The sequence below is a fragment of the Nicotiana tabacum genome, chromosome 19 (genome assembly GCF_000715075.1).
Source record: "Nicotiana tabacum cultivar K326 chromosome 19, ASM71507v2, whole genome shotgun sequence".
In the NCBI taxonomy this organism is placed as follows: domain Eukaryota; kingdom Viridiplantae; phylum Streptophyta; class Magnoliopsida; order Solanales; family Solanaceae; genus Nicotiana; species Nicotiana tabacum.
In genome coordinates, this window is record NC_134098.1 from 4883636 (window position 1) to 4908729 (window position 25094).

A 25094-nucleotide genomic window follows, 5' to 3' on the forward strand; every position below is an offset into this window, starting at 1 on the left:
TGAGCAGAATAAATATAATATAAATAATTTACTTTTATCAATAATTTTATTATTAGCAATTAAATTTCAAAAATCTATTTAAACAATCTAGAATAAAAATAGTGAGAACCTTATAAACATTCAATGTAGATAATATAAAATATTATAAATACTAAAAGCAAAGACAAATTTTATATAGTTGTTGGTTCTCAGCATGGATCCCTAACATCTCTCCACTTAGCTCTCTTATCCACGTACTTCTAAACCAACTAGATTCTTCCCTCAAAGTCAAAGATCTTTGGGATAATAATCGTTGGGACCTCTCCAAAATCTCCTACGATTTACCCCTCCATGTCATCCAAAAAATTCGCTCTATTAGTATTTTCACCTTACAAGGTTCCAAAGACATACCAATTTGGGTTGTTACTCCTAATGGCTCATTCTCTACCAAAACAACCTATAAACACATCTCCCCGCGTGCCCACATCAATTATAGGTTCCACTGGATATGAAAATTAAATACTCTTAGTAGAGTTAAGTTTTTTCCTATGGCAATGCTTGATAGAAAATTGTATTTGTAAAATAATTCTGGAGAAGATAAAATAATATATAAAGAAAAATATAAAAGAAACAGGATTTAATCCGAGCTCACTGAATTCACAGTATTTTCTTAAGGATTTTAATTCCCTCCTAGTACCCAAGGTTGTGGATTATTTCCTCTCAGGATAGAACGAATTACACACTGGTGTAGCGGCAGTTCAAGCTCCAGTGTTTCAGCGAACACAAAGATCGGTAGCAAATCACACTTACTGTTGTTTTCTTTGTAGTTAAAATAATGCAAAAGAAAGGAGGAGAACTCAGAAATTCGTATGAAAAATCTGAGAGAATGGACTGGTATTTATAGCCAATGTTGAGCTCAAACTGAAAAGGTGCAACTCTTCAAAACTGAAGAGGTACAACTCTTCAGAAGGGTTGTTTGTGTAAACAGACCATAACGTAAATGGCTTTTACAAAAAGCGAAGGGCATATAACGCAAATGGCTTTTACAAAAAGCGAAGGCATATATTTTTCCGTTGGATTTAATATTAATTTTTCGTTTACAAAAAAATGAATATTTAACAATATTTCTATCAATATTTACTATTAACAAATAAATTTGGTCCAAAAAATTAATCAATCAATCATTTGATCAAATCCGAAACCGAAGCCGAGCGAGCGAGCGACGATGATGACGACGACGCGATGCTTGACTTCTTCTTAACTCTTTAAGAGTTAGAAGAAGAGCAATTGTATATATACCCATCAAATATATTTTCCTCTTCCAATATGGGACCATGTCCCTTTGTCAAGGAGGGAAACTCAAATATTTTCAATTTCCCTCTATTTTCCATTCACCCTCTTTTAAGCTACATTTAAGCTTAAAAACCCAACAAATCCCCATATGAATGGGGAATGACTATATCACAGAAATATGCATGAAAAACTGTGTGATTCGCAAGCAAGGATTAATTGCATCTGGATAAGTAGGTTTTCCTTTGAACTTTCCATAGTGAACTTATGTCGGATATACTCGGTCAATTGGTAGATTTGATATCTTTGAACCGTCAAACTTTGGTGTATACCTAGACAACCATAAGTCACACAACCAACCCTTAACCGTCTTTGGCTCTCATTGTTGTGTTCGTTTCAGCCATGAACATTGCCTGGTTTCATAAGTGCGTAGAGAAATGGCCTTACAAAATTCTCCTTGAAGCGGCTAACGCTTCACACTTACATAGGTGATTCCTAAATGTGTCATCCTGTAGATACACTATTTGACATACCCCGTATCAAATTAGAAATCATTAAAAAGCCTACTTGGTACTGAACATTGTCTCACCACGAGAATGGACCAAAATATTAGTTCACAATGTTGAACCGTCATTAATGACTTTGTTTGATATCCTTGAACCTAGATCTTGGGATCTCCAGTCTTCTAGGTAGAGTTACCGCCACAATGACTTGTTTTCGGCCATAGTCCTATTTCCCTCGATGATTTCTCAACTACCTCTCTAGTTAGGCCTTTTGTAAGTAGATCCGGCACATTATCGCTTGATTTTACATAGTCAATCGTGATAATTCCTCTAGAGAGTAATTGCCTAACAGTTTTATGTCTTCGTCGTATATGACGAGATTTACCGTTATACATCACACTACCATCCCTTTCAATTTCCGCTAGTCTATCGCAATGTATGTATATTGGTGCCAATGGTTTGGGCCAAAATGGAATGTCTTCTAAGAAATTCCGGAGCCATTCAACTTCTTCACCGGCTTTATCTAAGGCTATGAACTCAGCCTCCATTGTAGAGCGGGCAATACATGTTTGTTTGGACGACTTCCAAGATACCGCCCTCCATCAATAGTGAATATATATCCACTTGTGGACTTAGAATCAGTTGAACCGATGATCTAATTTGCATCACAGTATCCCTCAATCACCGCAGGATATTTACTGTAGTGCAAAGCAAAGTCCTGGGTATGTTCTAAATATGCCAAAACTCGTTTCATTGCCATCCAATGAGATTGACCTGGATTGCTCGTGTATCGACTCAATTTACTTATAGCACAAGCTATATCTGGTCGTGTACATTTCATGATATACACTAAGCATCCCAACACATGAGCATAATCCAATTGTGATATGCTTTGGCCTTTGTTCTTTGCTAATGCAAGATTCATGTCAATTGGAGTCTTTGCAACTTTAAACCCTAAGTGCTTGAATTTTCCAAGTATTGTCTTGATATAATGAGATTGTGACAATGCCAAACCTTGAGGAGTCTTATGGATCTTAATTCCTAGAATTAAATCAGCAACTCCCAAGTCCTTCATATCAAACTTGCTAGTTAGCATATACTTAGTCGCATTTATGTTGGTAATGTCATTACTCATTATCATCATATCATCCACATATAAGCAAACAATGACTATGTGATTTGGAACATTTTTTTATGTACACACATTTATCACATTCATTTATCTTAAAACCATTTGACAATATTATTTGGTTAAATTTTGCATGCCATTGTTTGGGTGCTTGTTTTAGTTCGTAAAAGGACTTAACAAGTCTACAAACCTTCTTTTCTTTACCAGGAACCACAAACCCTTCAGGTTGTTCATTGTAGATTTTTCCTCCAAATCTCCATTTAAGAAGGCCGTCTTAATGTCTATTTGATGAATTTCAAGACCATAAACTGCAGCTAATGTTATTAACATTCGTATGGACGTAATTCTTATAACTGGAGAGTATGTATCAAAATAGTCAAGACCTTCTCGTTGTCTATACTCTTTGACTACAAGTTTTGCCTTATATTTATCAATAGTGCCATAATCTTTCATTTTCCTCTTAAAATCCATTTTGAACCCAAAGGTTTATTTCCAGGAGGAAGATCAACCAATTCTCATGTATGGTTGTTCAATATGAATTTTATTTCACTATTGACTGCCTCTTTCCAAAACAATGATTCCGAAGAAGTCATAGCTTCTTTAAATGTTCGAGGCTCATTTTCCAATAAGAAAGTCACAAAATTTGATCCAAACGAAGTAGACGTTCTTTGACGTTTACTTCGTCTTGGATCCTCCTGATTAAAAGTACTTTATTTTGTTTCTTCCCGAGGTCGTTTAGATCCTTCAACAATCGACACATTTCTTTTTATACGGATATATATTTTCAAAGAACTCAGCATTATCTGATTCTATAACTGTATTATTATGAATATTGGGATTTTCTGATTTATGAACCAAAAATCGATATGCTTTACTATTGGTCGCATATCCTATGAAAACACAATCAACGGTTTTCGGTCCTATTTTTACTCTTTTGGGTTTAGTAAACTTGCACTTTTACCAAACACCCCCACACTTTAAAATAATTCAAGTTGGGCTTCCTTCCTTTCTATTTTTCATATGGAATGAATTGTGTTTTTCTATGGGGTACTCAATTTAGTATCCGGTTAGACGTAAGAACGGCTTCCCCTCACAAGTTCTGTGGCAAACCAGAACTTATGAACAATGCGTTCATCATCTTCTTTAATGAACAACTCTTTCTTTCTGCAATCCCATTAGATTGGGCGTGGAGGACGTTGTTTGATGCATAATTCCATATTCTAAACATATTTCTTCAAAAGGAGATTAATATTCACCACCCCTATCACTTCTTATCATTTTGATTTTCTTGTTAAGTTGTGTTTCAACTTCATTTTTGTATTGCCGGAATGTGTCTATTACTTCATCTTTGCTATTAAGTAAGTAAACATAGCAATATCGAGTACTATCGTCAATAAAAGTTATGAAATACTTCTTTCCACCACGAGATGGTATTGACTTCATGTCGCAAATATCCGTGTGAATTAAGCCTAAAAGATTTGAATTCCTTTCAACTGACTTATAAGGATGGTTAACATACTTAGATTCCACACATATTTGACATTTTGATTTGTCGTATTCAAACATAGGCAATACTTCCAAATTAATTATTTTCTGCAAGGTTTTATAATTGACATGACCCAAACGTATATGCCATAATTCTTTTGATTCAAGTAAGTAATAAAAAGCTGAAATTTTATTATTATTCTCAACAACCATTACATTCAGCTTGAAAAAGCCCTCAGTGAGGTAACCTTTTCCTACAAACATCTCATTCTTACTTATTACAACCTTATCGGATACAAAAACACACTTAAACCCGTTCTTAACAAGAAGTCCAACAAAGACTAAGTTCTTTCTAATCTCGGGAACATGAAGGACGTTGTTCAAAGTCACCACCTTACCAGAAGTCATTTTTATAAATATCTTCCCACATCCTTCAATTTTGGCTGTTGCAGAATTTCCTATAGAAAGCGTCTCTTCGGGTCCAACAAGAGCATATGTAGCAAACACTTTTCTAACAGCAAAAATATGGCGAGTGGCTCCAGAATCAATCCAGCACTCCTTAGGATTTCCACCAAGTTGCATTCAGAAAGCATAGCACATAAGTCATCAATATCTTAGTGCTTTTCGACTATGTTCGCTTGACCCTTCTTCTTGTCTTTCTTTGGAGCACGACAATCTGCAGATCTGTGTCCAGCTTTTCCATAGTTGTAGCAATTTTCGTTGAACCACTTCTTGCTTGGGTTGTTTTTCGGTCCAGAAGCCTTCTTCTTCTTTCTATCCTCAACAATGTTTGCTCCCATTATTGTTGAGTTTCCACAGCCTTTCTTTTCAGCAGCTTTGTTGTCCTCTTCGATTCTCAACCGAACAGTGAGATCTTCAAGGGACATCTCCTTGCGTTTGTGTTTCAAGTAGTTTTTGAAGTCCTTCCACAAAGGAGGCAACTTCTCAATCATCGCTGCAACTTGGAATGCTTCATTGATTACAAGACCTTCAATGAAAATTCTGTTAGTAAAAATAATATAATTAATACTTTCAACATTAGTATTAATTTGATTTATACCTTCAGCAAGGAGATCGTGAATAATCACTTGCAATTCCTGGACTTGGGTAATAACAGACTTGCTATCTACCATTGTGTAGTCCAAACATTTAGCGGCAATAAATTTCTTTAACCCGGCATTTTCTGTTTTGTATTTCCTTTCAAGCGCTATCCACGGTTGTTTTGACGTCTCCACATTACTATAGACGTTATACAGATCGTCCTCCAGTCCGCTAAGAATGTAATTCTTGCATAGAAAATCAGAATGCTTCCACGACTCAGTCACGAGAAAGCGTTCATTTTCTGGAGTTTCGTCGGGCAGAATAGGAACATCTTCCTTAATGAACTTCTGCAGATTTAAAGTCGTCAAATTGAAGAATGTCGTTTGCTTCCACCGCTTGAAATCAATCCCGAGAATGTTTTTGAGTTTTTCTGCCGGTGCAAATGCTGGTGTTGTTCGGCTTGTCAATGCATTGGCAGTCACCATAGGAACAGTCTGGTTCCCATTGTCATTCGTCATTTCTGTAAAAGAATGACACAAAAAAACGTTAAAATCACGTAGATTTTAATCTCAAATGGAGTATAAAACCACAAAGGTTTTAGTCTTCAGAGCAGTGAGTATAACACAAGTACAGAAAATATTAAATTCCTTAAGCTTGATAGAAAATTGTATTTTTAAAATAATTCTGGAGAAGATAAAATAACATATAAAGAGAAATGTAAAAGAAACAAGATTTAATCTGAGCTCACTGAATTTACAGTGTTTTCTTAAGGAATCTATTCCCCTCCTAGTACCCAAGGTTGTGGATTATTTCCTCCTAGGATAGAGCGAATTACACACTGGTGTAGCGGTAGTTCAAACTCCAGTCTTTCAGCGAACACAAAGATCGGTAGCAAATCACACTTACTGTTGCTTTCTTTGTAGTTAAAACAATACAGAAGAAATGAGGAGAACTCAGAAATTCGTATGGAAAATCTGAAAGAATGGACTGGTATTTATAGCCAATATTGAGCTCAAACTGAAAAGGTGCAACTCTTCAAAACTGAAGAGGTGCAACTCTTTAGAAGGGTTGTTTGTGTAAAAAAAAGGCAATAACGTAAATGGCTTTTACAAAAAGCGAAGGGCATATATTGTTCCGTTGGATTTAATATTAATTTTTCGTTTACAAAAAAACGGATATTTAACAATATTTCTGTTAATATTTACTATTAACAAATAAATTTGGTCCAAAAAATTAATCAGTCAATTGACCAAATCCGAAGTCGAAGCCGAGCGAGCGACGACGACGACGGTACGAGGCTTGCCTTCTTCTTAACTCTTTAAGAGCTAGAAGAAGAGAAATTGTATATATACTTATCAAAATCTTTTTCCTCTTCCAATATGGGACTATGTCCCTTTGTCAAGGAGGGAAACTCAAATATTTTCAATTTTCCTCTATTTCTCATTCACCCTCTTTTAAGCTATATTTAAGCTTAAAAACCCAATAATGCTCTCATAACCGCCTACCTACTAAATCATATCTTCATCATATAGGCTTAGATATTGATATAGTTTGTTAAATATGTAAGGGAACCAATGAATCCATAATCCATATACTCTTCAAATGTCCAATAGCCCAATCCTTTTGGAAAGACGCGAGACTTGCCTTCTTCTTAATTCTTTAAGAGCTAGAAGAAGAGCAGTTATATATATACCCATCAAAAACTTTTTCCTCTTCCAATATGGGACCATGTCCCTTTGTCAAGGGGGAAAACTCAAGTATTTTCAATTTCTCATCATTTTCCATTCACCCTCTTTTAAGCTACATTTAAGTTTAAAAACTTAACAATGCTCTCATAACCGCCTACATACTAAATCATATCTTCATTATATAGGCTTAGATATTGGTACGGTTTGTTCAATATGTAAGGGAACTAATGAATCCATAATCCATATACTCTTCAAATGTCCAATAGCCCAATCCTTTTGGAAAGAAATAATCTCACAAAACCAAACTCTAGACCTCAACTCTGACCACTGACTCATTAATCTCAAAGACTTGCCTATTAATATTGACCACTTAAATCTCACCTGGAATGAATTCTTCTCTTTCGCCGTTTGGCACCTATAGCTCAATAGGAATAACAACCACTACAATAGCTTCTGTAACCTACTCACCCTTAATTTTTGTCGCCATGCATTGCATGAAATACAAATACTCCACTAACTCACCAAACCAAAACAACAATGTCACCCAAATAGCTGTAAAGTGCCCCCCCCCCCCCATAAAACTCAACATTGATGAGGTGTTCAAAGGTAGTTATAAAAAGGTAGGATTGGTAACATTTTTCGGAATAACTCTGGGGACTGGGTTCTAGGCTATCATATCCCCGCTTATGGCTACACCTCAACCTACATGGAACTTTTTGCACTAAAGAATGGCCTTCATATTGCACAAACAAATAATTTTCATAGCTTGAAAATTGAAACTGATGTTACAGATACTTCAATTGCTTTGCTATAACAACTATTCCTTCTACACTAACATTGTTAATGAATGCAGGTTACTACCGAAGAAAATGGGGAATCCAATGATCTGGCATAACTTTCGAGAAGGAAATAAAGTTGCACATGTTTTGGCTACAGAAGAATCCAAGCAGTCAAGCACCACTCCCCTATCAATAATAATCTACCCGCCTAACGCATTTTATAAACTACTTCATGAAGACAGAACTAGAGCACTTAGTATTAGACTAGTATCTACTAATGTATTAAATAGTTTGGCTGAACTTGAAAACCTTAATAGTATTTGTAATCCTATTGAGACATCACTCTCATGTAATGTCACTAATTAAGTATTAATAATATTTTGTCGTTCAGCAAAAAAACAAAAAAAAAACTCCTAAAAGATTATTTACCGCTTATAAAATGTAACTTAAATATATACTTAATACATATTATATTATAACAGAAATAATAAACTTTGTGATTAATTTTTAAAAGGACCATTCTATTTATAATTTTAATAAACTTAAGTTATAATTTATAATAAGGTATATAATAATTTAATTATAGGTTCATAAAAAGTAGCATATAAATTTTTTTAAAATTTAGAAATTTTAATTAAGATGACACCATTAACTATTTACAATATACAAGGAGAATTAATTTATTTAAGGGAGAAGGAAATAATAAAAGAGTTAGGGGGCATCATCGAACCAATTAACATATGAATTATAATAATTTTTGGAGTGGAGTTAAAGAGTCCGTTAAAATGGGAACTTTTGAGTTTTGAGTACTCAATTATAAAATATTTATTCTTATACACACTTAAAAGAGTTTATAGAAATATCAAGCCTTAGTATGATAAATAAATTAACATGATAAAAAGTTCAGCATATCAAATGAGCCTCTTAGTTTGTGACACAAACTTCTAAGAATTAAAATTGACTTCTAATAAAAAGAGTGCAAATCGTAGGGCATAATTATTATATAGAGGAATTAATCAAGCATGCAACCTTGTAGTTGGGGCTTGGGACTTTTATGTAATTACAATGCTGCTTCAATTGAATTGAAAAAATAGATATTTTACTTAAATGTGTGTCCAAGAGTAATTCGAGTTTAGTTTTCAATGGAGAACAAATATATGAAAAAGAACCCGTTTAAACTAGGCATGCATTAATTATCATAATGAAATAAATACGAGATAAATTTACTCGTATCAATTTGATTCATCTTTTCTTAAATAATGGTAAAACATTTAGTTTTAATAAAAAATAATATATTAATCGAGATCAATTATATATTAGTATCATCAGAGAAAGGGTAAGGTACAGAAGAAAAATAAGGACGAATAGGATAGAAAAAAGTTATAATCGAATAATTGTAAGTGTATGAATGGTAGCGCATATAGATAAACTGCAAGCAGTGGCGAAGCCAGAAAATTCAATAAGGTGTTCAGACTATTGTTAGTGGGTTATGTAAGGGTGTTCAGACTTTATTTTTAATCAATAATAAGTAATATTTTACCTTATACGTAGTATAATTTTCGGCTAAGGGTGGTCAGTTGACCACCCTTGGGCCAATATAGCTTTGTCCCTGACTGGTAAAAATTACACGGGGCGCCCTATTTGGTCACCCTCATTTAACCTATACTTACTTTTTAAAAAAGTTTTAACATGTACCCACCTTTTAAATAACTTGAGGCCCCTTTCTCCTCCTTCATTTTCTCCTCCTCTTTCTCCTTCTTCATCTGCTTCTTCTTCTCCTCCTTCTCTTTCTCCCCCTCCTTCGTTTTCTCCTCCTCCTCCTGCTTCTCCTCCTCCTTCTTCTTCTTCTTCTTCTTCTTGTGACAATGATTTTATATGGTAGTTGTAAACATATTTTAATATAGTTTATGATATTTTACAATGGTGAGCTGTTATGACACTTTATTGTTTATACTATTGCTTAAGGTTTCTTCTTCTTCTTCTTTTTCTTAATTGCAAAATGGGTTAATTAGATTTATTGTTATTTTGACAAATTGATGATTGAGGTTTGTTCCTGATGATATTTGGAGGTTATGTTTCAAATTTGAGCTCAATTGGAGTAGATTTAGGTATTAAATCATATATTGGATTGTTATAATTCGACGAACAAATTTCTGTTTCTGGGCAATTTGCACTTCGTGCCTTTTGGCCTTAAGTGCATCTAAAATGTAATTTTCACTTCAGACTTATTGGCCTTAAGTGTAGCAAAATGTTTGTTGCACTTCAGACCTTTTGGCCTTAAGTGTATCTGAAGTGCAATTTTTCACTTCAGACTTATTGACCTTAAGTGTAGCAAAACGTTTGTTGCACTTTAGACCTTTTGGACTTAAGTGCATCTGAAGTGTAATTTTTCACTTCAGACTTATTGGCATTAAGTGCATGAAACCATTGGTTACCCTTCATACCTATTTGGCCTTAAGTGCATCTGAAGTACAAATTTTCATTTCAGACTTATTGGCATTAAGTGAATGAAAACGTTTGTTGCACTTCAAACTTTTTGGCCTTAAGTGCATTTGAAGTGCAATTTTTTACTTCAGACTTATTGGCCTTAAGTGCATATGAAGTGCAATTTTTCACTTCAGACTTATTAGCATTTAAGTGCATGAAACCATCGGTTGCACTTCAAACCTATTTGGCCTTAAGTGCATTTGAAGTGCAATATCACTTTAGACTAATTTTTTTTTAACTTCAGACCCGATAAGTCTGAAGTTGATCGTAATGTGGGTATGTTTGCAAACTTTTTTGTAAAGTGAGTATAGATTCAATTGTGACCCAAAAATCGGGTATTGATGCAAAAGCTAGTAACTGCTTTTTCTCATTCTTACAGTAAAAAGCAACAATAAGAAATATGTTTTTATAGTTCAATTTGTAAATTATTCTCATATATCCACAAAAGTCTTTCTTGCCCGCTATGTTCATATAAATAATTTAAAATTTAAAATGTTATAATGATAATCAAACATACATAGATTACGCAAAATTAGGGCACACCGAGATAGAGCAGAGCACCATCGGCCAAATTGAAGATGACGAGAATTCCTCTGCTGCGTTACTCTTGCAATGGTATTTCCTTTAGCTCATCTTTTGCTATTTCCCGTTCGAGTTCGGAATTTATAATCAGAGATTATTCTTCTTTTCATAGCAATATTGAGAATGTCAAGTGTTTAGATGATGCTCCGAGTCTCTTTCGTCAAATGGTCAGAACGCAGCCTCTTCCTTCTGTTTTCGACTTCTCCAAATTATTAAAGACTATGGTAAATACGAAGCATTACTCTGCCGTTGTTTCCCTTTTTCGAGAAATGCGGAAATTAGGCATCCCAATTAATGATTTCATCTTAAATATAGTGATTAACAGTTATTGCCTAATGCATTGTTCTGACTGCGGATTTTCAGTACTAGCCATTTACTTGAAGAATGACATTCCATTTGATGTTATCACATTTAACACCTTACTAAGGGGACTCTTTACTGAAAATAAAATCAAAGATGCGGTTAACTTGTTCAAAAAGTTGGTGAGAGAGAATATTTGTGAGCCTGATGAAGTCACGTATTTGACAGTCATGAATGGGCTTAGCAAAAGGGGCCATACTAAAAAAACTTTCGATTTGCTAAGAGTAATGGAACAATGAAGCATCAAGCCAGACACTAGAATCTATAACGTTGTTATAGATGCTCTTTGCAAGGATAGAATGATGGATGCTGCTATTAGCCTTTTGAGCGAAATGAAACAAAAAGGCATTCCTCCAGATGTTGTCACATATAGTTCATTGATTGATGGTTTCTGTAAGTTTGGTCAGTGGGAAAAGGTTAGGACTTTGTTCTCTGAAATGGTAAATATTAATATTTATCCTAATGTGCAAACCTTGACCATAGTGACCGATGGACTATGCAAAGAAGGGAAAGTTGAAGATGCCGAGGAGGTAATGAGACACATGATCGAAAAAGGTGTAGAGCCAGATGTGGTCACCTACAGTGTGATAATTGATGGATATTGCTTACGCGGTCAAATGGATAGAGCAAGGAGAATTTTTGATTCCATGATTGACAAGAGCATTGAGCCTAACATTTTTAGCTATAACATATTAATAAATGGATACTGTAAGAAAAAGAAATTGGATGAGGCCTTGCATTTGTTTCATGAAATTTCTCAAAATGGATTGAGACCTGACATTTTCACCTACAATACTATCTTGCAAGGTCTATTTGATGTTGGAAGAACTGACTTTGCGCAAAAATTCTTTGTTGAGATGCAATCTACAAGGCTCAAACCTAATTTATGCACTAATCGCATTTTGCTCCGTGGTTATTTTCTGAATGGACTTGTTGAGAAAGCTATGTTGCTATTTCATGAGTTGGAAAAAAAGAGAGAAGATATTGATATTGAACTTTACACTGTTATTATTGACGGATTGTGCAAAAATGGTCGGCTCGAAAAAGCTCATGCTATTTTTGAGAAGCTTTCTTTGATTGGATTGTTTCCCAATGTGATTACATACACTACAATAATTAATGGACTATGTCTAGAAGGGTTGTTAGATGAAGCTAAAGATATGCTAAGAAAAATGGAGCACAATGGTTGTTCGCCAATCAACTGCACTTACAATGTTATTGTGCAAGGATTTCTCAAGTGTGGCAAAATTAGTGAAATGAACACTTTTTTGAAGGAAATGAGTGGAAGGGACTTCTCGTTTGATGCAAGTACTGTAGAGTTACTAATAGACGTTTCAGCAAAGGATCCTTCTTTGCTTAATATGATACCACAATTTCACTCGGGAAGTTAGAAGTGAGTATTTATTTCACTTGTTATCAATATGATGTAATTTCCTTTTACCTTGGCCAAAGAAATCGCATCCAATGGAATGGCAGAAGGTGAAAGCACCACAATTAGAACATTGCTTAAGCTTTCCAAGCTAGCTTATTTAAGAGGTACACCTGTTCTGATTTTTAATTCTTTTGCCGCTCTGCTTTTTGTTCTGAATCATATTTTATTGCACTCTTAATATGAGAAGTAACACGAGTTTCCTTATGTGTGCACATTATAAGTCTAGGATTATCATTTTCAGTGGTATTTAGTCATCTTCAGGTGTTATCATTTTCTAAGTTTTTGAATATCAATAACAACTTCATGCCATATGAGAAGCTTCTTTCTGTGTTCCATGAGGGAGTGCAATGTGGTGCTGGCATGGTCCCTGGAGTCGATAATGTCATACACGTGCCACTCTTACTATACTGCTAATAATTGAATTTTTACCGTTGAGTCACCAAAAAATAATGTAACTAATCGTCCATAAAAGGTGATACTAATTACTTGAAAAATAAAATAGGTTTAGCTTACAACACTTATTGGAAAATACAACAAACAAAGTAAAGGATCCATACAGGTTATAATAGTTAGTTGAGATTAAGGTATGGTTATTCTTCTTAAACTTACATTAGGTCTCATATTTAGCGGAAATATCTTTACTTTGGTTGGAGATTTATATGTCAATGAAAATCGAGGCAAGTGCACAGATAGTCATTCTCAAGGATGTTATTTATATCCGAAATTTTAAACTAAAAATCTTAACTTATGGATTTGATTCATTGATCGATTGATTGATAGATATCTATATACCCGTTTGAAGGGAAAAATCAAGTACATACGTGTGTTAAGTTTTAGGATCATATAAAGGAGAGAAAATATGTTATGAAGAACATACAAAGCGCATATATTAAAGAAGCCGATATAGCAAATATCAATTTGCCAGAACTAAGCCTACATATTATTTCTTGGAGAATAGTGTTCTCCCTGATTCTTGCACATAAAAGTAAAACTGCTCTTGTAATTTCAAAGAGGACTTATCTTTGGATCGACTATCTCACTTGGTGCTGGCCAACTGTGCGCGGAGAAGCTTAGCAGCGGCTACCATGTTGCTGAGAGCGGGATTAACTTCAGTATACTTGCGCGTCTTGAGGCCACAATCAGGGTTAACCCAGAGGATGTTGGTATCAAGAACTGCAAGCATTTTGCTGATTCTATCAGCAATTTCTTCTGCCGATGGAATCCTTGGCGAATGGATGTCGTATACTCCAGGGCCAATGCCAGCACCATACTTCACTCCTTCACGGAAAACAGAAAGAAGCTTCTCATCTGACCTGGAGTTCTCGATCGTGATCACGTCAGCGTCCATGTCGATAATTGAATGGATGATGTCATTGAAGTTTGAATAGCACATGTGGGTGTGAATCTGTCACAACAAATGGCAACAATGATCAGAATCATATAAAAGAAGATAAAATTCTACACACCTTTTTTTACTAATAAACCAGCAAGGCTAGCTGGCGTATGGTCTGAAACTCGGTGGCTAATAACCTACCCCTCTACCCTTCTCTACTTAAAAATCATTGAACTCGTGACATGCGCCTAACCCACACATCATGTGCTACGCTTTAACTACTGCAACAAAGCTTTGAGGTAAAGAAGAAAATTACTACCATAAAGAAAAAAACTTCCCTAATAACACAAAACACCTCCCGGCTCTACCGAGCTCTTAGCTTTATCAGACAATTATTGGGAAAAAAGCACCAATTTCACACATATGGATTTGCTTATGAGTCTTTCCATCCCCTTGTTTCAATACCGTTGGACATGGGAAACATTATGTTCCTTAAACTTTTCTAATATTCTTATCCTTTTTCTTCCTGCTCTGTGAGGAGAGGCGAAGCAAGGATTTGAGGAAGTGTTACTTTGTACATATTCAATGAATTTCTTAAGACAAATACAAGATTTGGACCAAAGCTACTTGGGTTCGGCCGAACCCGTATCCCACATGCTAGCTCCGCCCCTGTCTGTGAGTGAAGGGGTGCATGAATTTCGGGAGCTAGTTTAGTAGGATAATACATAGACTATCCAGGATAGATATTTTGATGTAGGAAGAGAACTTTTGAAGAAGAAGCTAACATAAGATACTTTTGCACATACTTATAATTATATTTATAATGAAAACTTAGAGTGAATATGGACCTGTGTAGTGTCTTGAACACCACAGTTGGTTATCCTGAATGAATGTACAGCCCAGTTCAAGTAGAAAGCTTCCTCGGATTTTCTAAGAGGCAAACCCTCTCTCAAAGCAGCTTCATCAATCTGAATGACATTAATACCAGCCTTTTCAAGATCTTCAACCTCATCCTTAATAGCCAAAGCAATTTGATAGCAAGTCTCAAACCTAAAAAAACAACAACGAATCAGTTAAACTAAAAGTGCGGCGGGAAAGAAAGATAGACTATTGTGTTCAAGCTTAAGAGTTCGAACCTCGGCTGGTCATCTCTAACAAAAGACCAGTTTAAAATAGTAACAGGACCGGTAAGCATTCCCTTCATCGGGCGCTTACTCATGCTCTGTGCCAGTGAAGACCAAAAGACGGTCATTGGTTTCGGGCGACTAACATCACCGTAGATAATTGGTGGCTTAACACAGCGGGATCCATATGATTGAACCCATCCATTGGCTGTAAAAGCAAAGCCAGATAATTGCTCCCCAAAATACTCAACCATATCGTTTCTCTGCATTTTGATGATGAAATTTAAATGTTCTCAGCTTCTTTGACATAAGCATATAGACAATTACTTGACTTCTATATCTCACCTCCGGCTCTCCATGCACAAGAACATCAATGTCTAGCTCTTCCTGGAGTTTGACTACTTTGCTGATTTCCTCTGTTATATACTTGACATATCCTTCCCCCGAGATCCTTCAATAGTCAGAGGAAAATTTTTTTAGGGGTTTTTTATTTTTGGCCCGTCGGCAGAAATTAATTGTGGGCGCTAGCCCAAATATACAAAACATATACACTGATTATGTATATTATATGTATATTTATGTATATTATACTTAATATACAAAACACATACATTTGCCCGCTATTATCTTTTACGGCAGCCCAAAAATTTAACATGCAGACATAAACCATAACAATATTAAAAAGAGTAACTGCACAAGTAAATAGCTAACTTGTTAGCCTTGTATTCTCGGCGAACTTTTCTTAGCTCTAACGTCTGAGGGAAAGAACCAATAGTAGTGGTTGGAAGAACGGGAAGATTCAGCTTCTTCTGTTGAGCTTCCAACCTTACACTGACATTTGTGGCTCGGCGATGATCAGAGCCCTTCAAAGAAGCAGCCTGAACATGAGATGCGAATTATGAGTCGATAATTCCAAACAGCTTAAACTATAATAAAATCGATATAAATTATAGAACACCTAAATATACTTACAGCCTTCTGAACAGCCTCGTTTGTCACTCTAGGAGAGGATTTTCTGGAAGTGCGAGCTGCAGCATTAGCAGAGAAGAACGCCTGCAGACAGAAACTTCATTGTAAAATATGACCAATATTACGATTTAAAGATTCATTACTATTTAAATCCGATTATGTTCTAGATTTATCTTTGCCTAATCCAGAATGATGATAAATCTTCCATGTAGATAATTAACATAAATATGTAAAATACCTCGTCTCTTTGGCCAGCTAATGCCTTTGCCAATGCATTGACTTCCACCAATTTTTGTGCAGCAAATGCAAGCCATGACTTAATTTCTTCATCCAACTTAGTCTCATTCACTAAATCAACTGCAGTGTGGAGAAGCGAGCAGGACGTGGAGACCACAAGCTTGTCTGAGGAAAAGAAATGCCCAAAAACATCACTCATATGCTTCCAATAATGCATGGACTAAGATCATTTTCACTTATAGAAATAGTTATATATAGTTGCAAAGATTTCACTAATTTCATTTATTTCCTTATTTCGAGATAAAGCAAAGAGCAAACCAAGGATTCACTTTACTGGTACACGTCTAAAAATCAACATGCAGACCAAAAGTGTAGAAAGTCTTCCAAATTTTGGAAGACTAACGTTGTATAGATAAATGTGGTGATAACAAAGGATAATGGAATAACCAAACAGCCGAAATTGCTCGACTGCAATACTTCAAATTTTGAAACAGATCTTTTGGTGCCTATTCTATGCCGTTAAATTCCCTAATGAAAAGCTAGAGAACAAAAAGGAAATCACGTGGACTCAGATTTCACGATTCAACCTATAAAAGTGCAGTTATAACGAATTACCTTTTCCAACTATGTTCTCAAGAGCTTGCAAGGTGCTGAGAGAAGAAGCAAGATCGTTAGCCCATATATTCCTCCCATCAACTACTCCGGCGAAAAGATACTTTTCCGAAGGAAAACTGCTCTTGATCAAATCAAGAGTCTTCGATCCACGAACTAGATCAAACCCCAATGCAGTCACACCTTTTAAAGCGGTCACTGTTTTGAAAGCTTCAGCAGGAACATCGGCAAAGTACGTCTCGATGAGGACGTTTAAACCAGAAAGTGATGACTCTAATTCTGAGTAGGCATGAGAAAATTCCCGTAATTGATGAGAATCAAGATCTTTAACAAGAGTAGGCTCATCAAACTGAATCCAACTCGCACCAGCTGCCTTCAGTTCAGTAATGACTTCCCTAAATGAGCAGCACGATATAAGGCAGTTGTGGTGAACATTTTGAGATAGATATACAGGAATAAATAATAAATAAGGGGAATTTGTTTGATCTTACTTGTAAACAGGAAGAATCTTGTCAATCAGTGAGAGAAGAGGAAACGACTTTTCAACACCTTTTGCTGCTTTTGATAACAGGAGGAAGGAAACTGGACCGACAAGGACAGGGACGGTGTCAACACCTAGCTGCGGAAAAAAAAGGTTGAAACCAATATCGGCACATCAAATAATTCCTAAAGATTCAGTTAATTGGAGGAACAAACTAAAACAACTGACATGTAGCTATCAGTTATACTAGGAAAATACGAGTCAATACCATATCAAGATGGTTTTCAATCAAGACAACAAAATAGGGGTTACTAAGTGCAATTCTACTCTGATACCGATGATACAAAGTGCTCATCGGACCTCTAAGCAGAGTTGCCCTTTTCGGTATATCCTCGAATTATGCATCACAGTCTTTTTGGTTTTCCTATCTTAATATGTAAATAATCCTGAAAATTGTGGTCTCAGGCTCAAATCCCAGCGGAGACAGAAAAACACTAGATGATTTCTTCTCATCTGCCAAACCTTGGTGAACAAAATTACCTGGTACTTGTTGTTGGTGGGAGATAGTAGGTATCCCGTGGAATTAGTCGAGGTGCGTGTAAGCTGGCCCGGATACCACGATTATATAAAATAAAAAATAAAAAGAACCACCCATAAAGTGATCTCATTGCAATGGCATATTTGATGCTTGTGAGGCTGAGAACCCCTTATATAACATCTTGTACCATTTATATAGATATACCTTTGGCTATATTGCTCGGGCTCTCCGAAAATGTAGCTGCACCCGTGTCAGATCCTCCAAAAATGCACTACTTTTGGAGGATCCAACATGCACACATTTTTCATAGAGTCCGAGCAACATAGTTTGCAACAAGAAAGAAAGTCAAAACGTTTAGTATGAGGCATAAACTTACGGATTTAGCCTCCTTGTATTCATTAACTGCCTTGTGAGATGCATAGCAGAACTTAACATCTGGTCCCAATTCAGGAACAATGTAGTGGCTGCATCCGAGAACAAGAATCTCATATTAACCTTCAACTACACAGTGATATGCAACAGATTTCAGAGTTCACTAAGTTGTAAAAAACACTTGAATGAAACGGTTGTCACTTACTAGTTGGTGTCAAACCACTTTGTCATTTCCATGGCAGGTACAGAGGCGTTTCCCCTAGCCATCGGGAAGTATACATCAAAACCAATCTCACTACCATTCCAACTATATCTTGGTGGAACTGCACCTAACATAGCAGTCGTGTCCAAGACCTGGTCATAATATGAGAACGTGTTGCTCGGAATATATTTAACACCAGCTTCAGCCATCTGCTTCCAAATGGATGACCTAAGATCAGCTGCCACCTTTTCCAAATCCTCGGAACTGTTCTTCCCATCCCAAAAAGATTCCAACGCAAACTTAAGCTCTCTTTTGGGCCCCATACGAGGATATCCAACAACGTGAGATGCCATTGTTCTGTTTTTTTATCCATTACAAGTAAAAGTAAATTAAATTTGGACCCTTCAACAGCCTCTAAAGTTTATACATCCATCTGCATTTTCACGCAAAGGATCGCATAACAGTCATTCTACGTCTAAAAAAATGCCTAACATCATGAAACGGATGGTTTAAAACTGCACCAAATGATAAAACAAGTTAAATTGTGCAAACCATCTCATCTAAACCTCTAAATTGCTCGAGCAGAGTTACTTCTCATTATTTATTTAAGTTTGCAACACTCCACTTCACGTGTTAGGTGATTCAATGAGTTATTTGTATTAGATATACATCGGACAGTGCTGCTCGGATTCGAACCCATGCTTACACTGGTACCATGTTAAATTACATAAACCGCTTCATCCAAAAATTTAAACCACTAAACAGGAGTAGACTTTTTATTCATTTGCTTACCTCTGCAACAAAATACACAGAAAAAGTGCCAAAACAAACACATGAATTAGTTGATAATATGCAAAAAAAGGTAGCCCAGTGCACTACGCTCCCGCTATACGCGGTATCCGGGAAGAGCTGGACCACATGGGTCATTTGTAGTCTTACCTATATTTCTGCAAAAGGCTATTTCAACAGCTTGAACCTGTGATCTCGTGATCACATGACAACAACTTTACCAGTTATGTCAAGGCTCAAGCTTCTTCGCAAAAAAATAAATAAATAAATAAATACCACAACCAAAAATCAACACTCTGAACAAAACAAGTTAAAGAAATGGGAAATACACATGATAAACTGATAATCAGCAAAACTGAAAAACTTGAACGAAAAAAAACACATGATAAATTAATTATGAGCTAAAAGCTTGAATACCCACAACCAAAAATGAAAACTTTGAACAAAATACACATAAAAGGTGCCGAAATAAACACATGATAAATTGATAATATGCAAAAATCTTAAACTGAAATAAAAATGAAAATTTGGAACAAAGAATATATAAAAGAAATGAGCAGAACACAAACCTGAACTGAAAGTTCAAATTCAAGAATTGAGTGCCACCTGGATTGGTGGAGGGGATAGTGAATATAGAAATTGAGGAACCAAATGATAAAAAAGGTGATGAAGAAATGAAGGAAGAAGAAGGTTTAGAAAACACCAGTGAAATTTGTTTCATATATACTGAACTTAATTTCTTAGCAGTAGTTAACATGTCCACATTCAAGATTCTATATACTACTATTTGTTAGACCTACTACTACTGCTGCTGTTTTTTGTTTTATCTTTTTTTCTTTTCTTTTGACCCCTCTTGTTTTATGTTTTCACAATATAGCACCAAATGTTTTTTTTTTGGTAATCTTTTGAGTAATTTTCATAAAACACTATAGTTTAGAGTAGGGCTGGCAAGTGGGCCGGTCCCGGGCCTAAACGGGCCAAATGGGCCGGTCCAAACGGTTCCGGCCCCGGGACGGTCTCAAATTAAATGGGTCAAACGGGCTTTTTGTAGGGAACGGCCCGGGACCGGGATCGGAACCGTTTGGTCCCGGGCTAAACGGTCCCGGCCTACGGGCTAAACGGGCTAAGTGGGCCCAATATATATATTTTTTTAAAAAAATTTAAATAGATATTAGAGACAAAAGGATGTTAAAAAAAAATATCTAAGACAATACTTTGTAAATTTTATTATAGAATTGTGACCTAAATTTTAATATTCAATATTTAATATTGTTGTGATACTAATATTTTTTTCTTTTTGTCATTTTGTCATTTTGTCTTTTTATTTTTTTTTGAGCCGAGGGTCTTTCGGAAACAGCCTCTCTACTCCTTTGGTGTAGGGGTAAGGTCTGCGAACACACTATCCTCCACAGACCCCATTAGTGGGATTTTACTGACCTAAATTTTAATATTTAATATTTAATATCGAATATATATAGTATATAAGATGTATATATAGTATATCGATATAAGATAGATATATATATATATATATATATATATATATATATATATATATATATATATAAATATATATATATATATATATATATATATATACTATATATAAGATGTATTAGTATATAAGATGTATATATAGTATAGTATAGTATATATATTAAATGTATAAAAAGTTTGGGATTAAAACAAAGTATATATATATATATATATATATATCGATATAAGTAATAAGCTATATTCGATAAGCTATATATACATCTTATATACTATATATAAGATGTATATATAGTATATCGATATATATACTATATATAAGATGTATATATAGTATAGTATAGTATATATATTAAATGTATAAAAAGTTTGAGGTTAAAACAAGGTTGGGGAGGGGTTAAATGACTTTTTTATAAATAGCCAACGGCTATATTTAAAAAAATAAATATATATAGCCGTTGGGATCGTTTGGCCTGCTAAGGGACCGGTCCGGTCCTGGTCCCTGGCGGGCTAAATGGTCCCGGGCCTGGCGGGCCCAAATCATAGGATCGCCCCACGAGACCGGCCCAGGCCCACTAAAATCAGGCCAAACAACCGGCCCACTTGCCACCCTTGGTTTAGAGTCTATTACCATATGTAACTATAATTTGCCTAATTATAGGGGTTTATATAGAAGATACAACATGTGCACTATAGTTTAGAGTCTAATTAGCATACGTAACTATAATTTGCCGTATTCCTTTGAGCAAGGCAAAATACAAAAAAACAGAAAAATAAAATGCTCTTATTGAGAGTCGAACTCAAGACATCCACTTACTAAGCGAGTGATGTAACCAACTAAGCTACAAGGGCTTGTTGCTCTCATATTTCAGTTCAAAATAACTGATCTCTTGTTTCAATACTTTCAGGTGGATTTGCTATAAAATTCAAATATAGCTACGAATGGTAATTTTTTAAAAGTATGGCTATAAATGATAAATACAGTATATATATTTATTGTGTCGAGTAATTTTTCCTAACTTTTTTTTGTTTCCAACCGATGTCTGGTATCTAGGTCCCAATTAATTCGTATTCCAACCATGTAAAGCCCATTAAAGAATAAGTGTTTCCTATCAATATTTTTTATTCTCAACGTTCAAATTAGAAATCTCTAGCTAATAGTGTAAAAATTCTACCCTTACCCATAATTTAGCGCGCAAATATTATTTCACAATATAGTATCAGGGGACCAAATGGTCAAAAGATAGAATATTGTTTTTAGAAATTTGTGCTTTTAGTCCGGACAAATTTTGATTTTGACTCAGTGATATTTGATTGAGTAGATTTAACCTTTAATTTAATAAAATTACCATTTTAATTCCTCTACTCGTGAATCTTCACAAATTTAATAGATTATCAACCATTATATCATTTAAGTATCAATGTGTGATGTTAATTTTGTATTGTTATGCCATATATAAAGGTAATATACATTCTCCTACATTTTAGATGAGTAAAGAGAGAAACTCTCACATCTCACTACACATAGAATAGAGAATACAATCAAACCACCCAACATACCCCCGGAACCACCGGACATTAACCTCATGAAGGAAGACGCTAACTCAGCGCATTCCTATAGGGAAATGCTTCTAGAAGAGAAGGACACAACCCAAGTTGAATACTATACAAATTAGCTTGGCACAACAGAAAGAGATGAAAAAGGCAAGGAAAATCTAAGCCCAATCATTCTCTCCCAAGATGATACAACTCGATTATATGAACCATGATGTTTCTCAATTATTATCAAAATCTTTGGTAGAAGAATGTCACATCATCTCCTTCGATCCAAACCAATTGACCTATGGAACGCCTCCGAACAGTTAATCTTGATTGACTTAGGATGGGATTTCTTTATAGTCAAATTTAAAAAAGAGGAGAATCTGATAAAGGCACTACACCAAGGACCATGGTTCCTATTGGGATACTTTCTCTCAATCAAAAGGTGGGAACCAAAATTTGTCTAACAAGAGGCAACACTATCATTTACTGTTATATGGGTGCGGTTGCCATAACTGCCAACTAAATTTTACGACAAAGAGATACTTGAGAAGGTTGGGAGAAAGCTAGGAAAACTACTCAAAATTGATACGTGCACATCAGCTACATTAAGGGGCAGATACGCGCGAATTTGTAAACAAGTACCACTGGAAACACCAGTAGAAACATCCATCACTATTGGGGACCACAAACAAACAGTGGTATACGAAGGGAAAAGTATCCTATGCACATGTTATGGAAGGATGGGACACACCCTAAATTGTGTACCCACAAACAAGGTCCCCTCCTCCAACCCAGGACCAACCTGAATGCTCATCTTCAAGAGCCAATGCTTATGAAGGAGAGGAATGAAAAACAATTATCTTCCCCAGAAGAAGGGACTAGGGACACCCTCCACCATAAGGCCAGACCTCAAAGCCACATGAAAAAATAGGAAAAATTCCACCCCAACTAGGGGGATTCAAGTCAAAATGTTCTATGCAAGTTCCGGTAAGCTTCTTGAAACTAAGACATATCGATACAAATCTAAGACTAACTCCATACATGCCAATTTTGAACGCCCTACTAACACAAATCACAACCCAAAGATGAATACCCCACTCTCAATGAGCCAGCCCACCCGAGAACAGCCCATGCGGGAACAACACAACACAAGCACAAAGAGAAAACCAGGCCCCAGCAGGTGAAGACCCAACTCTCATCAAAGAAAAGGGACCTACAAACTCAAAAGATCTAGTTCAAATGGCCCTCCCCCCCAGGGAAAATAGAGCAGCAGGCCCAAAGGAAACAAGTGGGGGCCTGTCAAGTCAACAAAGCACGACCCACCAAAATCCAATTACCCCTTCCCTCACAAGGGTCCATACCTACTTGGATAACCCCATTACCAATGATGCCCCTACAGAGCTACACCACCCCTACCAAACAATTCTGCAAAAAAACCCTCTATGGATACTCAAGTGCCGTGTATGAGAAACCACCAAAGCTCAGGTGATTTGACATTTTTCGTCAACTCAACCGGATACACATTTAATTCAATATCTCAGGTATTAGACACAGTTTCCAAAACCCAAAGCACGGGTGATGATTAAACTCTGATACTAGTGATGACCCTTAATTACCCTCAAACCCCTCTAATTAATACTAGTCCAAAAAAGGGAAAAGAAAAAAAAATTCAAAAATGGACCAACCCACCAAACCCCCGATCATCTTGACTTCTACCCCGCCGCCACCAGACCACTCACAGACGTCTTGACTAGAAGTGGCACTCGGGGACAGTGCTACAATTTTCAGTTGGAAAATCATCCAATCACCCTCATCATCCAAAACCCGAATCATCTAGAAAGGGTAACAATGGAGGCTCTAAACAGGGGTTTGGTTAAATTTGGAACCCAACTTTGGCAATCGATGATTATGTAGAGCAGCTTCAATCCACTGCAGCCAACCAGTGATGCTCCATGAGTGCACAACCAAATGCAATAAATCTTCAACTTGATCCCCTTCTTCCCAGACCCACCAGCACCAGACCGAGCGGCGACGCCATATTTCTCAGTGATAGAACCATGGCCTCAGCAGGAACCTTCGTCTTCAGCACCGGAGGAACAACAATCACCACCACTGGGGAATATCTCGGGGGAAGATCACAAAGGCACTAGAGATACTCAAAGGAGAGGAATCCAACAAAGAGGTGGCAAACCAGAGCTCCTATTGTCCACTAAGGACAGACTCCATATGGCTGGAGGCAGTGAGGGCATTGGATTGAGCCTGGGTTCTCATCAGAGCCATGGAGTGCTGAAACCATTGCTGACGTTGACTCAAATGATGAGATCATAGATACCAACAACAACGAGAAAGGAAATGATGCCTACCCAGGGGAAGGAAAAGGCATCGGTAATGGCTCCACAAACAAACTACAACCCCCTAATGAACTTTATCATATAGAATGTTAGAGGGACAATAGTGTGGAATTCAGGAGACACTACTTAGAGATGATCAAAATGCATAAGCTAGCTATGTTGGTGTTTTTGGATAGAAAGATGGCAGACCACAAGAAGCTAACAGATGAAATAAAATATGGCACGCATATCCAGTTCTCAGCAGTGGGTCACTCTGGAGGAATCGTCATCATGTGGAAAGAAAATATCCTCCAGG

At 36.1% G+C, this 25094-nt stretch overlaps 1 protein-coding gene and 1 pseudogene across 1 annotated transcript; one reads left to right on the top strand and one right to left on the bottom strand.

Moving 5' to 3' along the window:
* The first annotated feature begins 10852 nt into the window (after positions 1-10852).
* On the top strand, positions 10853-14164 carry LOC107761543 (uncharacterized; annotated as a pseudogene).
* Positions 13578-20225, bottom strand: LOC107761542 (5-methyltetrahydropteroyltriglutamate--homocysteine methyltransferase-like). The gene is made up of 12 exons (XM_075239554.1): positions 19982-20225; positions 18627-18980; positions 18426-18513; positions 17522-17649; positions 17034-17425; positions 16420-16583; positions 16185-16265; positions 15924-16090; positions 15558-15663; positions 15225-15475; positions 14937-15138; positions 13578-14160 (listed from the first exon to the last, which is right to left on the bottom strand). Exons 1-12 carry the CDS (start codon positions 20167-20169, stop codon positions 13792-13794), a joined length of 2490 nt encoding a protein of 829 aa, XP_075095655.1. The 5' UTR covers positions 20170-20225; the 3' UTR covers positions 13578-13791.
* Between the last annotated feature and the right edge of the window lie 4869 nt (positions 20226-25094).